Genomic DNA, 16,022 nt, shown 5'->3' with positions numbered 1-16,022 from the left:
CAACATGATTGGGTTGCAAGACAAAATACATTTTGTCATTGGCAACACCATCATAGATACTGGAAGGTTTCTTACAATGTGTTCCTGTTAGTTTCTTCAGATCAAGAACAGTGGCAATGTGTTTGCTCTAGGTATATCCAGCAGAACTCACTATACCTCTTGTGTAAGGAAAGCATGGTAATAGTAGCATTTGTCAAACTGGGAGGTTACAACCATTGTTCAACCAGGCATACCAGTTTCACACAGATTTCCATCATCACACTTCAACCACGTGGTTGTCTGCCCCAAACCGGGTTTTTTTGACCTGCAAAGCCAGGCACACGTTTTCCAACAGAGAAAGCCACAGTTGTTGGCACAACACACACGTACTTGAGATAACTGGTTACCTGCACTGAAACCTGTTTCTCTGACCACGGAGAAAATACTATCAGCAACATCCTCTATGCCTTTAAGAGGTTTCCATGAAGAAGTCAGTTTGATTTCCCACAGGGAAGGGTTGGGAATTTGGCCTTTACTCCCTGGTGAACCTCTAAACTGGCTCTCATCACTCGATTAGGGATTTTATTCCATTTTTAAAGCATTTATGTCAGACCAAACTCTGGAAACAGCAACTGTTTGGTGGGATTTTTACCTGTTTCGTACAAAACATTCAGGTTGTTCGCATCTCGGGGCAGCTCTTATATCCACATCGTCTCCCTAACAATAAGCGCCCAGTCTACAAAAGACAGTAACAAGAAAAAAGGTTGAAATTAGAAAGATCTTCTCTCGCTGATGGCCAGCAGAGATTATAACACGTGTACGGTGACATGTTACTGTTCAAGGACACACCGCGTTCGATGTGCTCATTTCAGCACGCACACGGACATCGGGCTTCGGTCGTCTCCCCAGGCGCCTTTCTGCATCGCACCCCCTCGGCACCCCAAATAAATCCGCACAGCAACAAACCCTGACCGCGGCACGAGCGTCCCGCCTTCGGTGTGTCTTCCAGCGAGCCCGGTGTCCGTCGCGCAGCCACGGCGCTGTTCCACACCCGCGCTGCACGGCACTAGCGCGGCGTCCCCGCGGGCCCGGGCGGCCTGTGCTGGGCTCCCGGCGCTCCGGGGCGGGTTTTTCGGGACGTCGGTCTCCGCGGGCTCCCGGCACCGGCCGAGCTGCGCGCTCCCGTAGGCGCGCCGTGCCCGCCCCGGGTTCCCGCCGCGCTCCCGCGCCCGTTACCCGCCGGCCGCGCCCCCGCCCCGTGCACGCGCACGCTGCGCGGCCCCGCCGCAGGCCCCGGTTGCATCATCCGGCGTGAGGGCTACAGGCGGTCCTTTACAGGGCTGCCCCACGGCGCGCCTGACTCGCGGCCGCCCCGCTGCGGGGCCGACGGTGGCCTCCCGCCGCTAATCGCCGTTTTTCCTTGATCTCGGTGTCCGCCCCCGGGCCGGCCGGTGCCGCGCTGTGGGCCGAAGGGTGCCAGAGGCTGCGGGCCGGCAGCGGCGGTGCCGAGCGGAGCCGGCGGTCAGGCGGCTGCGTGGGACTCCTCACTTCCTTCTCGGGCCAAGATGGCGGGGGACGAGGCGGGAGTGACTCTCGGGCAGCCGCACCTCAGCCGGCAGGATCTCGGCACCTTGGTGAGCGCCGCCCGCGCGGCGTCCAGGAGTGGGATCGGGCTCCCGGGGCTCGGCGGAGGCGCCCAGGGAGTGGAGGGAGCGGGCGGGCCGCTGTGGGCGGGTGAGTGGGGGGGTGCGGCACGAGGGGCTCCGAGCCTTCTGCCGGGCCCCACCACGGCTGGTGCGCGCTGAGGGGGCGCGGGAGGCGGCGGCGCTTCGGGGGGCCGAGTTCAGCACGCTGGGACCGAGCTGAGGCAGGGGGACGCGGGGCAGAGCAGCGGCGCAGGGAGCAGGTCTTGCCGGTCCTGGTGGGTGTGGGACGCCCGGGCGAGGCGCTTCTCCTGCCTTTGAGTGCGAGGCTCGTGGGTCCGTGTCCCGCTTGTGCGAGTGACGCTTTTATGGCTCACTGGTGAGTGCAGTTTTCCCCGTGTAAGGTTTGCCGTGTTCTGCGGTATTACAGACTCTTCAATTTCCAAAGTAGAACCATGAATTTGAGCTGTGTTTCTCCAGCAAGCTCGAGGGGTTGGCTACCAGCCCTGTCTTGCTTGGTTTGCCAACAAAATTTTCTTGACTGTTAACAACTACCGAGAAATACCAGTTCTACCTACCACTGTAACTACCACTGCACTGTGGTAGTCTTGCCTGTTAAATGTCTCGCCTGGCTGCCTCACTTATTAAACTTGTATGCTAGTATAAGTGTATATGTAATGTATATTTCAAATTCAAGTGTATATATAATGTATATAGTCAAAAATCCTGTTGCTGTGTCCCTGGTGTTCAAACTGGAACGGCTTATTTGTCTTTACAGTAATCATGTTCGATGTTCCTCGGGCTTGAGCACAGGAGTTCCCTTTGTGTTACGGCGAGCATGTCAGCTATGAGAGATAGTTTCTTTACTTCCTCTCATTGTTGACTGTGGCATTTCCTAGTCGGAAAAGGCACAGATAGGGACTAGCTGGAGTGTCAGCAGGAATTACCTTTAAGGCCTATTCTGTCGGCCCTTGAGTGCTTATGGCTGAGTGGAGTTTCTTGCTGAGCAATAGCCTTACACCAGTCTTGAAGAAAAAACTTCATGCGTGCATAATTGTGTGCACTAGGAAGAATTTTCCTGGTGGCAGGAATTGCATCACGCTGAAGTTCTGGTCGCCCGGCCACATGGTGCCATCTGCAGGTCACATTCCCATCGCTGGGAAGTCATTTTAAGTTCGATATACAATAAATATAAATTTAATTGTGTGTCTTGGATGTTCAAAATTTGTTTTGTATTGAACATGAACATTTTATTCATGTCGTACTTGAGAACAGAATGAGTGAGCTTACGTTTTTTACACAGGCCTGTTTGATCACTGTGCACAGAACCTTCATGTAACAGTGTAAACAATACGTGATTTAATGTGTGTGTTATTTGTATCCTAGCAAAACACTTATATCTTGTCCTGCAGCAAGGACTCTTTTGGCATCATGACCCTTTGCTTGAACTGAGTGGCTCATCCATATGAATTCAATGCAGGATGGAAATTGGCTGTACAGGGGAGCATTTCCATGGATTTCAACGCTTGTCCATTATGTGGACAAACAGCTTTAAAAAAACCTAAACAACTCTTTCAGTGTTGTTTCTTTATCTGTATAGGGTGTATTTGTGAGTTCTTTATTTTGCCAGTGGCTTTCAATAAGTTCACACAACAGACTATTTAGGACAGCAGAAATTTTGTCTGGTACCTGAAGTAGCAATAACAGTAGCTGAGGAAAAAAGTAGCCATTAAAAAGAATAAAAATCCATGGTGCTAGGGAAACCTCTGGACCCACTGACTCAGAAGTGTTAGTTGTAATTATATATTGGCTGTAATGGAACCTTACACCAATTAAACAACTGTTTATTGACAAAGCTTTGTTTTTAAAATATTAGTGCAGTTTGTCCTGTAGCCTGTTGAAAATGAATTTGCCTGTTACGTGTAATTTAGATTTGGGGGTAAGTAAGGGCTTGGGGTGTTTTGTTAGAAGCTTCTTTTGAGGTTTTTTGTTTTGTTTCCTCCTGTCTTTAACACCTTGCAGTCAGTGCCGATTGAATTGTAGCCTGTACTGATTCACAAGCAGGGCTTGGTTCCCTTTTGGTCGTATTTCACACGCTTAAAAGACTGGAATGCATATAATCTAAATGGATTTTGCTGAGTAGGACTACTCGTTAATTTTCATGTTTCTAAATTTTTAACTTTCTAAACATTTATATACAAGGTGAATAAATTCTAAAATCTCCCTTATACAGGATGTTACCAAGTTGACGCCTCTTTCACCAGAAGTCATCAGCAGACAAGCAACAATTAATATAGGTAAAAGCAAACTTATAAAAAAGAGGGGTGCGTTAAGGTGACTCCTTTTGGTGCTTGGGCAGTAGCAGATGGTGCCTATGTGGTAACACTTTCAAGAAATTTGTCCAGAAGCAGTTACATAGTAGGTTTAGGGACTTTTCAAGCCCTTTTGACTGGAAAAGCACCAATTTTTCTTCAGGAACACAGGTGAATGGCGTAGGGAATAGTTGCTAAAGCAATGTTTGTTTTACCTTTAAATTAATCATTGAGATGAGTTTCATTAGAGTGTAAAGATCTGTCCATTGGGAGCTCAATTTTGGATCTTGTTTGTTTAAGTAAAAATGTTTACAAATTCCATATATCCTTCTGATGGGGGTTCTGGACTTAATGGCTGTGAAGAATTTGGGGTAATTGTGTGTTGATCATAGTGGAACATTGCACAGAACTAAACAGTGATGTATTGACAAACATTTCCTTTGGAAACACAGGTACAATTGGTCATGTAGCCCATGGAAAGTCGACAGTAGTCAAAGCTATATCTGGAGTTCATACTGTCAGATTTAAAAATGAACTGGAAAGAAATATCACAATCAAGCTGGGTTATGCTAATGCAAAGGTGAGTCATTAGTGTAAATGTAGCACCTGTGTTGCTAATATACTTCAGGGGGGATGTAAGCTTACAGGTAACTAACCCTTGAGGAATTAAAACTTTTTTCTATTTTAAAAAATCTCAGATTTACAAGCTGGATGATCCAAGCTGCTCTCGACCAGAGTGTTACCGATCCTGTGGAAGTAGCACCCCAGATGAGTTCCCTACAGATATTCCTGGCACCAAAGGGAACTTTAAACTAGTCAGGTAACTGCTTTAAATGACTGGAATAAATTGTGTTTACTTCCCTTTCTACAAAAACAGGATTGAGCTGTGAGCTGAATGGGTTCTGGCAGACTACACATTCTTAGATGGGGCACCCCTGAGCTAAGATGTTGTCTAAACTGTCGTGAATTCCTTGGTGGTTGGTGGTGACAAGCACTCCATGGTACAGCACAGCTGTGTCTGCTGTCCTCAGCTACTTGCAGGACTTTGAAGTGAAATATTTCCGCTGTTAATATAAGTACATTTTAAACCAGACAGATGGAGAACTAATGTGGACCTTACAAACGCACCTTCAAAATTCCTTTTGAGAGGATGACCTTTGTTAAACTTTTTCTTCCTAAAGGCAGCAGAGTTTTCAAAGATTTTAAATGAATATATGAAAGCCTGATGCTTAATGTGAGATAAGGTCTCTCACTGGAGGCCAAGTGTTCTTTATTTACTTGATTTCTGATGAAGTGTAGCACAGTCTTTATGGAAGCTTAGTAACCACAGCAGTTGTTACATGAGTCTGCACAATGATTGCTCAAATGAGAGTAGTCATGTTGTACAAGAGTCTTTGTGCTTATGATAAAATACTTATGGGGCTGTAACCATGTGTCTTTCCTTTTCTCAGATTCCCAGCAGAGCACTTATACTAAGATTAACTTCTGTTGGAGTGTGACAAGCAGGCAGCCATTGTGAAACAACTGGTTAAAAGCTTTGCAGTCTTTACCCTACTGTTACTTGCTTGTAGTAGATTTCTAACATTATCAGCAAAGCAGCAAATCAGTCCCTTGCTTTTTGGTGGCCTGCCACTAAAAACAAGGATTCTTCACTGGATAGGTTCAGGAAAGAATATAGTGAATAGAATATTGGTCTGCACAATAAAATCATAAGGTTGGAAATGTAACAGCATCTCTGTAGACAAATCTTTGAAGTGCAGTTATAATCATTTAATTAAAGATGGATAATTTCCTAAAATTGGAGAACGGGAGATACCTTTTAAAAGAGACAAGAGAAATCCCATTTAGTGTGTTGGGTTTGGGTTAGTGGTGGTAGGTTGGTTTGATTTCGGGTTTTTATTCCGGTGCATTTAACTCTAATCTAATTTACAAGTAAATTGGTGAAATATTAAAGAGGAACTTAATGTGGATATGTGGTATTAAATCTTAAAACTCATAAAAAGTACTCAGTAGCTGTTCAGTAGCATTTGTGTTCTTTTAGAACTTTTTTGAAAATATTTTTAAGATACTGCTTTTCAGCATCTGTCTCAAAATGTTTATCTATTTTAAGGATACTTTTAACTTACTCTGCCTAATCACTGACATTAGTCAGTCAGAGGAATTGTTGATAATGGGCTTTTGGATTTCTCTTTCACATTCTCCTACAACAGGCATGTCTCTTTTGTGGATTGTCCTGGGCACGATATTTTGATGGCTACTATGTTGAACGGTGCAGCAGTAATGGATGCAGCTTTACTGTTGATAGGTAACAATTGCTACCCAAAAACAGAGCTCCATTTTGTAGTATCATGAAGCAACTTTATGTGAGCTTTAAAATCTCCTGGGATGTGGTGAGCAATTTAAACAAGTGAATGCTTTTGAGATGTGTTAAAGAAAATAAAGTCATGCTAAAGTGGCAGTGTACTCTAACAAGGTGGCTTGTTTTAAACACAGCTATCCATACTCACTAGTCTGGTAGCTGGTCCCATTGATAGAAGATAGGTAACGTGAAACCTTGTAGTACTATAGTACTGTAAAATTTTTATCGCTTTATGGAAACAGATTAGCTGCAAGTATGTTTGGAGTTTCTCTGAAGGCTCAGTTTCCTTTAAATATGCATGTAGTCTTTGCCATACAGTAGAGTTCACAAACAACAGTACAAACAGTAAACCCAGATAAATATGGACAAAATTTAAATACAGGAGATTTAATTTAATCCAGACAAATTTTGTTCTGGTTTGCCAGCAACAGGAAGTGAGTAAAACTAATTTTTATATATGTATAGAACATTATAGTGTTCTGTAGTGATACACAGCCATTATCTTACCTTGATAAGATATGTCAGCAAAAGAGAAAACCGGCTTCAGATACTGTAATTTAAAGTCTGAGATCAATGATGAGCTGTCATTTCTTCTGCCTGTTTATCTCTAGAAAGTGTGATAGACCAAACTTCAAGCAAGATTAACCACCATAATGGCACATCAGTCAAAGCTGGCTTCTTAGATAGCTGAAATCTAAACCATACTGATAACAGCCCTATTCACATACTTGATAGAATTATAGTATAATAGAGTTTGGGGATCTTGGTATTTTTATGACTTTACTGATAAAGAAATGTTACGATATTCCTTGAAAGGTGATTTGTCTATTACGCTACTGTCAGCACTGAAATATCTGAAGAGCTAAAGGATGGAGTAAATCAAGTTAGGTCTTGGTATCTTTGGATATTTTAGGTGGATGTTCCTACTGGGAGCAGGTTGAATAGGGGAGCCTCTCTGGTAGCCTCTCATCTGTCCTGCATTGTGTGGAGGCTACAGCCAGCAGTTGTGAGGGAGAATAGGTGCTTATTGACTTGGTTGCTTCATGTGTAGGTTACTGAGAGACAAGTGTCTTTTTTATTTTTTTAACGAAATGATAGTGGCTGGAAGTAGATATCAACTGTAGGAGTTTTGTCTATAGTTTCTATATTCCAGTTACTTCTCTTCTTTCAGCTGGTAATGAGTCATGCCCGCAACCTCAGACCTCAGAACATCTAGCTGCTATAGAAATCATGAAACTGAAGCACATTTTGATTCTACAGAATAAGATTGACTTGGTGAAGGAGAGCCAGGCTAAAGAACAGTATGAACAGATTCTTGCATTTGTACAAGGTAAGTTTTCAAGAGCAGAAATCCAGTTAGTGGTGGAAATTCAGTGTTGAGACATGGACATAGGGATTTTCTATATGTTCATAGAAAAGCTTCTCTTACACAATGCTGGTGGATATGGTCTGTTAATGTGAAATTTAGACCCTGGGAGTTGTGTTTCTTGCCTGTTGCAGACTGCTTGCATGCAATAATGTTATGGCTCTGGGTCAGAGCTCTAGATGTAAAACTAATGGCAATGGCTCTTACGTAGTAGCTTTCAGTGGATTTGTGATTTCTTCCTGGATTGCTTCTTTGGTAGAGATTTCACTGTGATTTTACTGGAGTGCAGGAGAGAAGGAAGCTGTACGTGTTAGGAACATCTTGTAGGTATAAAGACCTTTTTTTTTTAATCTAATGACAAAAGATTGCTCTTTCATCTGTGTGTAAGTCCCGTTTGGGCAGTGTTATCCTACTCTGTAACGTTCTGCTCACCTTTATAGTGCTTTGAGTTTTATCTTTCCCAGGAGCTTCCACTGTTATCCCTGTTTATCTGCAGTAGGTGGGGTGTGTGACAAGCTGCAGAGCTAGATTGTCACCATCAGAAGTAGCCAATGAGTCTTTTTTTTTTTTTTCTTTTTGTAATTCATAATTGTTGCCTTGCAGAAGCTGTTCATAACAACTCTGTCAGAGTGGCTTGATGTGTAAATTTGGAGTTTGAGAATGGAAGCTATCACAAGAAACATAGATGAAACTAAAACTAATGATGTCTAACAAACCTAGATTACTAAATGCATTCTTCTGTAAAATTAGGATTTTTCTAAAATATGTATTTGTATTGCAAAATTTGAAAACCAGAAATCATTAAATTAACAGGAAATTTAGTTTGTCATAATGTGACTGTAAAATTGATACTGATGTAACTGGGATATTGATCTCTCTTAGGAAATCTTAAAAATACTTTTCATCACAGTGTAGGAAGTGAATTCTCCCTTGGAGTGGAAGATTATCTTGCACGTTTTCAGAATGCCTTGAAAAGTAGGTGTGGCTGATTTGAGCTAAGGTGTTGAAGGGAAGGATAAATGCTCTGAAACTGCTTTGGGAAATACACATAGAACGTGCCATGAAATTCATTAGTGTTTTTAACAAGGACAGAACATTTGGTCATATTGTACTCTTATAAAGGCTTACTGTTGAACTTGATTTTGTTTTAGGTACAGTTGCAGAAGGAGCTCCAATAATTCCAATCTCAGCACAGTTGAAATACAACATTGAGGTGGTTTGTGAATACATAGTGAAGAAAATCCCGGTCCCTTTGCGAGACTTCACATCTGAACCAAGGCTTATTGGTATGTAAGTGCTCAGGCCTGGGTGTCTGTGGCCAAACATTTTTAGAATGTGCCTAGCACATGCTGAGTGCCCTAAACAGAAGTGGGTTTAAAAGGAGTATTTAGAACACTCTTATTTTAAAACTTACATGTTTTCCGAGAGCTGTATTGTTTTTTCACTGCTAATTGCTGTTGGTTTTGTGTATATTCTGTGCATATGACAGCACTGAAATACAATAAAAGTGAGAAATTTGTCTGTGTCTTAAAAAAATCCCTTTAGTTGCTATGAATATAGTTTTGATTTAACAAAATATTGACCAACTGATGAATTTGATAATTATATTATTTCCATGGAAGTATTTTGGGTAGCTTGGTTAGATCTTTTGTGTTAGTCTTCTGTTTCCTGGTTATAATTGTCAGTCTCAGTTCTTGTCCAGCATACTGTGAAGTGCAGTTCCTGCAATGAATTAATTTGTTTGCCTTTTTTTCAAATAATCCAAGAGAGTCCTACACTGCATAAATGCATAAAAATTGACCACGTTACATCAAGGTTACAGTATTTAACTATGAATACATTAAAACAAAGTTCTGGTATTCACAATTAACATTGTGAATATTGAAGGAGTTTTATAAAATGGTTGATCATTGCTTTCTTTTTCAGATACAGATCTTTAAGTTACTTTCTGCTCTGCAGAAAAAGTCATAAGAAACATTTATATATATGAGCAGTTTAATTGGTTTTGAGAATAAAAGCAACAGTCTGCCTAAAAATTGGGAATAAAATATTGATTGTTCTGTTTTTGTAATATTTATAAATATGTGTATACTTTTCATAAGACCAGAAAAGCAGTCAAAGTTGCTAACGAAAGACACTGTTTAAAAATCTGATATTAAATATAAACCTGGTTATGGTCTCTCCAGTAATTAGATCTTTTGATGTCAACAAGCCTGGCTGTGAAGTTGATGACCTTAAGGGAGGTGTAGCTGGTGGCAGTATTCTAAAGGGTGTTTTAAAGGTAACCCTTTCTCTTTCTTAACTGGAAATTTGTAATGACGATGAGTAGAGTTTTTCCATGCTTTCTACAAAATATATCTATTATATAATTGATTTTTTTTAAAACTTGAATACAGTCAGATGGCACTTACCCTTTCTGTCTGTACTTCATTTTTAGTTGACAGTTTCAAAATACCAGAACAAGAAGCACTGGTTTTAATTTTTTAAATATATTATTGTAGTCTTAACTTTTGCTAATAATGATAACAGATTTAGTGCCTTAAAAAATGGAAGGAGCTATTTTTTTTCCTGTCCTACCACTTGGACTTGCTGAATTATTGTGGGGAAGAGGAGAGCAAAAGAATTTTAAAAGCACCTTGGAAGTGTCTGTGGGTTCTCACAGGTCCTGCTTCCCCATTTAAGTGTTCTATGTATTTTCATTTTTTTATTGTCCTTGCTTGCCAGCAGTAGATGGAAACTTTAAAAGTTGCTCTGCTAGGCTGGAGAGCAAACTGTGTCTCTGAACATTTATACAGCTTGTACTTTGGTTTGCAGTGTATTGATGTTGTTCAGTTACACTGATTGAATTAAGTCAATTTTTCTCAGTGCTGAAATATTTCTAAATGAAATGCTGTGTTTAAAAATTAAATTGAAATTTAGATGTTGGAATTATTGCTGATAAAGATCCTTTGCTAAAGCAGTTCTACAAACTGTATTGGAAAGAAAAATCAGTTGTTACATTTGCCATAAGTATTGTTCAATTTGCAGCAAATGGTGCAACAGAAATCCTACAAGTTCTGCAGTAGCCCAGAACCAAAGACTTGTGTAAGAAGTAGATCTTGGGATATATAAGTCTTATCTGTGACTAGTCAGCTTCGTGTTCTTGTGAAATAACCAGTTACTTTTTCACTTTTGTAATTAGGTGGGCCAGGAAATTGAGGTGCGCCCTGGTATTGTGTCCAAGGACAGTGAAGGAAAACTCATGTGCAAGCCAATCTTTTCCAAAATTGTGTCACTCTTTGCTGAACACAACGATCTACAATATGCTGCTCCAGGAGGCCTTATAGGTAAGAATCGTATGAAAAGATTTATTTCTTCATGCTTACTGAAAACAGTTGTCTTCATTCAGCAACAAATTTCAATGTAATTAACAAAAATACAGTGAGAAATTTTAGGTAATTCATATATGTAGAGAGAGACAGGGTTGGTGTGAAAAATGGATATTTAAGGCATAAATAATTTTCCTGAATGTCACTGGCCAATGCAGATCAACTTGCACTGTTCATTGTACCAGCTTTAACAGTAGAATATTTCTTTATCTGTTTAGACAGCTCACAGTCTTGCTGACAGTTTGAAAGTACTGTCCAGGTAATAGGGAATTCCCAGTACATTCTCTGGTTTTTTAGATAATCTTCAAATATTTTAGCACATGAAAATGACAACTACCTTCCAGTTACTCCTTGTGACTTCCCATGTTGTGTTGTAGGTGTTGGCACTAAGATTGATCCCACCTTGTGCCGAGCTGACCGCATGGTGGGCCAAGTTCTTGGTGCAGTTGGGGCACTGCCAGAAATATTTACAGAGCTAGAAATTTCCTACTTCTTGCTGAGACGACTCTTAGGTGTGCGCACTGAAGGAGACAAGAAAGCTGCAAAGGTCTGTGCCCCTTCTTTTGTTTTTCCTGATGTTGCTTCCTGTGCTAAGTTGCAGTAATGAATATATTCCTTTGATCATAGGTAGAAATTTTGTCTCCCTGTTGATATAAGCTTGTCGCAAAACTTATCTCCTTGTTTAATACTTCAGAAGAATGCTTTTTAGAGCAGTAGAAATTAATATCAGAGTAGTTTAAAGTAGCATACAGTATTTATGTGTCAGGTTAGGTATTTTTCTAAACATGATGGTAGTTGTTATCATCCTATTCATTTGTGCAATAATTAGTTTTACAGTGGTACTGATTTGCTTCCTACTGACATGCTTTTTGTAGATTTTTTTCTCTGCAGAACTTCTTGAAGTATTTTTGAAATACTCTAGTTGAAAAGAGAGTGAACTTGAGGCACAACGCAGACATTAACAGTAAACAGTTTGTGTAACACGATCTGTTTACACAAATCAACTAAAAGATTTCCCCTGTTAGCATTTAAATCTGTAAACTGCTTCATGCAACACTAAGTAAAGTGCTTCAACGCTCTCTGATCCTGTGAAATGAACTATTTTTGAATTTTTTTTGTATGTAGGTATAAGGGAAATGAGAATACAAGAATATTCTTGCAAATAATCTGTATAACATCACAGTTTGTAACAATATCTCTCTGACTGTTTGTTTTTAACACGTTATGTGAAATCATCAGTATATAGAAAATGTAGAGAAATCCCAAGTACATCATACCAAGAACGTCAAAACTACATGTACAACATCTTTATGTATTTGTCCTTTTGTATATAAAACTTTATCTACTGACACTGCTGCCCATAGTTTGTGTGTCTATATTTACAGTATTTCTCAGCTATACCTTTTCTTGTGGCAAGAAGATACTTGGTACTGTCTGTACCATTTTTTTTGTAGTACTAAAGTTTATGTTTCAGAGTTTTGTATGTCTGTCTTCAGGTGCAAAAATTATCGAAGAATGAAGTTCTAATGGTAAACATAGGATCCTTATCTACTGGAGGGAGAGTCAGTGCTGTAAAGGCTGATTTAGGGAAGATTGTGCTAACTAACCCTGTATGCACAGAAGTGGGAGAAAAAATTGCTCTGAGTCGAAGAGTTGAGAAACACTGGCGGTAAGTTGGTGCAAAGTAGGTAGAGTACCTGGTTGCTACATTGTTAACAAAAACATACATGGATCTGATTTTGTACTAGAATAGGTAGGTGTATGTCTGTCTTAAAAATTCCTCTGGATTCCCCTATCTCATTGGCACGGTAGTTGTGGAATGCTTAATTTCATTGCTACCCTCTTTTGTAAACAAACACTATGATTGGGAGGGTACCTATTAATTAACAGACAAGGAAACACCTGAGGTTCATGGTTTGTTGCCCAAACTGCCAAGCTGTAAATTGGGCTCAGTAGGGAATCTTGGCAGAGGGGTTGGGAAATTCTGAAAATACTAAGCCAAAACCTGTCTTTACACACACATCAATTGTTTTCTACCCATGGAGCTGCATGTGATCTCCAGTGCAACCTGGAAGTAACAGCAGGGGAACAGAGGAGGGATGTTCAAGTGTTTTATGTAGTACAAGCACAGAGGAAAGAATAAAGCATCAGATGGATTAACCCAATCAAATTACAAATATAAAATGTCTGACTGCACAGAAGCATCTGGAGGCTGAAAATGATGAATGGAATTGGTTGGTGGTTCATTTTATCATAGTGCCAGAGTCTCTTTAGGTGATTACATATATTGTACCTGTCACGTGTTTCATAAGACTGGATTGATAAGAACATAAAGAGTATTTAGATTTGTTGGCTCTGCACAGCCCTTGTAGTATGAGAGAGCACAGCCATTTTTAAAACAAGTCTGTACTTTATGGAAAGGAACCAAGCTTTAAATATCCATGAATGCATGTTTCTTTTTCAGATGACAAGAAAATGTAGACAGGAATTTAGTGTTTGCTGTCTCAGAGCAAGATGACAAATTAGGGAAGAGATTATTCTCTGAAAAAAAAAAAAAAAGCCAAGGCAAAAGATAACATGTGTTGAACAGGAGGAAAAAAAAAAAGGCAGGACCCAAATTAAGTCAGGTAAAACATAAGGAAGAGGAGAAAGTATACAGAAATTATGCCTTTTTTTTTTTTTTTAGGCTGTAAACTGATAGCCTGTGCAAATTGTAATGTGTCTTTTGTTGCTTCTGTAGATTCCTTCCCAGTTAAAAAAACTTGACCAAATATTGCCCAAAAAGACCACCTGTCTCTGGATTATGAGGTGGGAAAATAGGGGCAGCCTGCTGTAAAGATAATTATTGAAAAATTGATTCCCATGCTGTATTAAAAAGATAAAGACAATGTAAGGAACCTGGAAGTTGAGAAAAGGGAAAGAAGGCAAACTGGGAAAAGCAGCATAATAAAATCTAATTGGAGTAAAGATAATATACAGTTTGTATTGTGAAAAGGAACTTGCAGCGTGAGACAAAGGAGTCTTGAAAATACAGAAGTTCATAAAGCAAGACTAAAAAGAGGTATAAATGCAGATACAGATGCATAGAGAGAGGTTAAACAGCAAATGGGGTACACCAGTGATTCCAAGGATCAGTGAATTCAAAGATGGTCAAGTTATGCCCTGTGGGTATGGTACTAAAAAGTGGGAAGTGCTGATCTAATAACCTTCAGGTCCTTTTTGGTGTCCCAAGACAGGCTCTACTGCTTAGCAAGGTAAATTGAGATGCATGTGTGGTTTCTCACCAGAAACTGGGAAGGTTTTGAACAGTCTTATTAATAATATGAAATGCCTGCTGACTGTGGAAATGGATGTATTCTGAATTTCTTTTTACAAGCATATTTTTCGGAGGCAATAGTGGCCTGTAAAAAAGGCCTTCATTTTTTTGAATGTAAATAGCAGCACTTACCCAAGAGTTGAGTTACTGTCACAGGCTACCTGTTCGTTGAGAGTTACAGCTGTTTGTCCTCTTACTGAACTTTCATTTCTGCTTGAAAGTAATGCAACACTTCAGACACAGGTGAAAGAGATCCAGCTGTGAATAGATCTACCATGCACCAGTACAACATAAGTTAGAATACTTTCAGATTTTCAGCTTACTGTTCAGGAGTACACCCTTAGCTGGCTACAAATGTCCTCTGTCCTCCCTTTTCTATTCTGTGTTTCCACTAAGCAGGTTTAGTTCCTGTAGGATGTTTTGGGTGGGAGATAAGTGTAGAAAATGCAAAATGTAAGAACTGAAGGCATACAAAGGACAGAAGGATGTTCACTTATACAGGATATTTCTGACTACTATTAAAAGTAATATAAACCTTTTCTTTTTGCAGTTTAATTGGTTGGGGTCAGATCAGAAGAGGAGTGACAATCAAGCCAACTGTTGATGATGACTGAAGAACATAAGAGGGCTTCATTTTTAAAGATGAAGTGCCTATTTCTATTTTGGAGGGGGTGTATTTTCACAGTGGAGTTGGAAGCTGTGCAAACAGTATCTTTGAGTTGTATGGCTGTCCTCGTATGTTTTATTGAATTTTACCCTCTTACTAAAATACTAGTCACTGTCACCATTAAAAGTGTAAAAGAATTGGCATAGAAGTGGGTTGAATTATCCACATTTTAGGAGAAATTAATTGTACATGTCTCATGGCATGTCTAATTTATGTTACTTTGTGTTTCAGACATATCTGTTTAATATCAGTAAATAAAACCAGCCCCAGTGTAACACACAAACCATAAATCTGGTATTGAAATAAAATATTGCTTATTTTCATTAATTCATACAGTTTTTCTGAGTAACAAAAGACTGCAGTGATTGTTGTACAAGAATTAAAAGCAAGGAACCAAACTCTTCTTGGAAGACTAGTACGTTTTCTGCACAACAATTTGTTTTGTCTAGACAGCTGTTTACAACAAAAAACTTTATTCCTTTCTTTCTATGGTTTTGATTTTAGGATTCTAAAGTATTACACTTTGTAATTAGGAGGCAATATTAACTGACTTAAACTTGTCATTTCTGATATTACTACATGTTTCCTTAAACCCTCAAAGAAAAACTACAAGTAAACTGGATCTGAACTGGCAGTACTGGTTTTGGCCTATTTTAGTATGGGTTTATGAAAATAATGTGATTAATTTGAAATGTAACTTTGTCATCATGGAACTCTGTGTGGGTGACCTGGGAGTTCTTTATACAGTAGGAGTAAACTACTTCAAAATTACATTGAGCAAATACAAAATATCTGGAAAAGGCTGTAAAAAGGAATGATTTGGGGTGGGGGCAGAGTAACAGTGGTAGAATTGGGAATAGGATGAGGAAGAAAGGTGTAAAACCAGTTTTGCTTAGGTACTCTGAATCACATGCCTCAGGAAAAAACATAATGTAATAAATTTACTGTAGGGTGCTAATACTTAATCCATTTAGATTCACTCCCACTTCTTCAACTGTACTAATATACATAG

The 16,022-nt window shown here is 39.8% G+C and overlaps 2 protein-coding genes across 6 annotated transcripts in view; one reads left to right on the top strand and one right to left on the bottom strand.

Annotated features, from left to right (window-relative positions):
* Positions 1-1,257, bottom strand: part of KLHL15 (kelch like family member 15) — a 28,525-nt gene extending 27,268 nt beyond the window's left edge. For 2 of the 5 annotated variants that reach the window (XM_069036133.1, XM_069036050.1), the window contains exon 1: positions 632-1,257. The gene's annotated coding sequence lies outside the window, so the exon portion shown is untranslated. The remainder of the gene's footprint in view (positions 1-631) is intronic. The other 3 variants (XM_069035970.1, XM_068994485.1, XM_068994402.1) reach the window with 3 other exon arrangements.
* A 108-nt stretch (positions 1,258-1,365) lies between these two features.
* Positions 1,366-15,644, top strand: EIF2S3 (eukaryotic translation initiation factor 2 subunit gamma). The gene is made up of 12 exons (XM_068994785.1): positions 1,366-1,613; positions 3,856-3,919; positions 4,387-4,514; positions 4,633-4,754; positions 6,145-6,239; positions 7,465-7,623; positions 8,811-8,945; positions 9,846-9,940; positions 10,841-10,985; positions 11,405-11,574; positions 12,524-12,696; positions 14,894-15,644. The coding sequence occupies exons 1-12, from the start codon at positions 1,545-1,547 to the stop codon at positions 14,955-14,957; spliced, it is 1,419 nt and encodes a 472-aa protein (XP_068850886.1). The 5' UTR covers positions 1,366-1,544; the 3' UTR covers positions 14,958-15,644.
* The last annotated feature ends 378 nt before the right edge of the window (positions 15,645-16,022 follow it).

Source organism: Aphelocoma coerulescens, chromosome 1 (assembly GCF_041296385.1).
Source record: "Aphelocoma coerulescens isolate FSJ_1873_10779 chromosome 1, UR_Acoe_1.0, whole genome shotgun sequence".
Lineage (NCBI taxonomy): Eukaryota > Metazoa > Chordata > Aves > Passeriformes > Corvidae > Aphelocoma > Aphelocoma coerulescens.
This window is presented reverse-complemented; position numbering and strand designations above follow the sequence as displayed.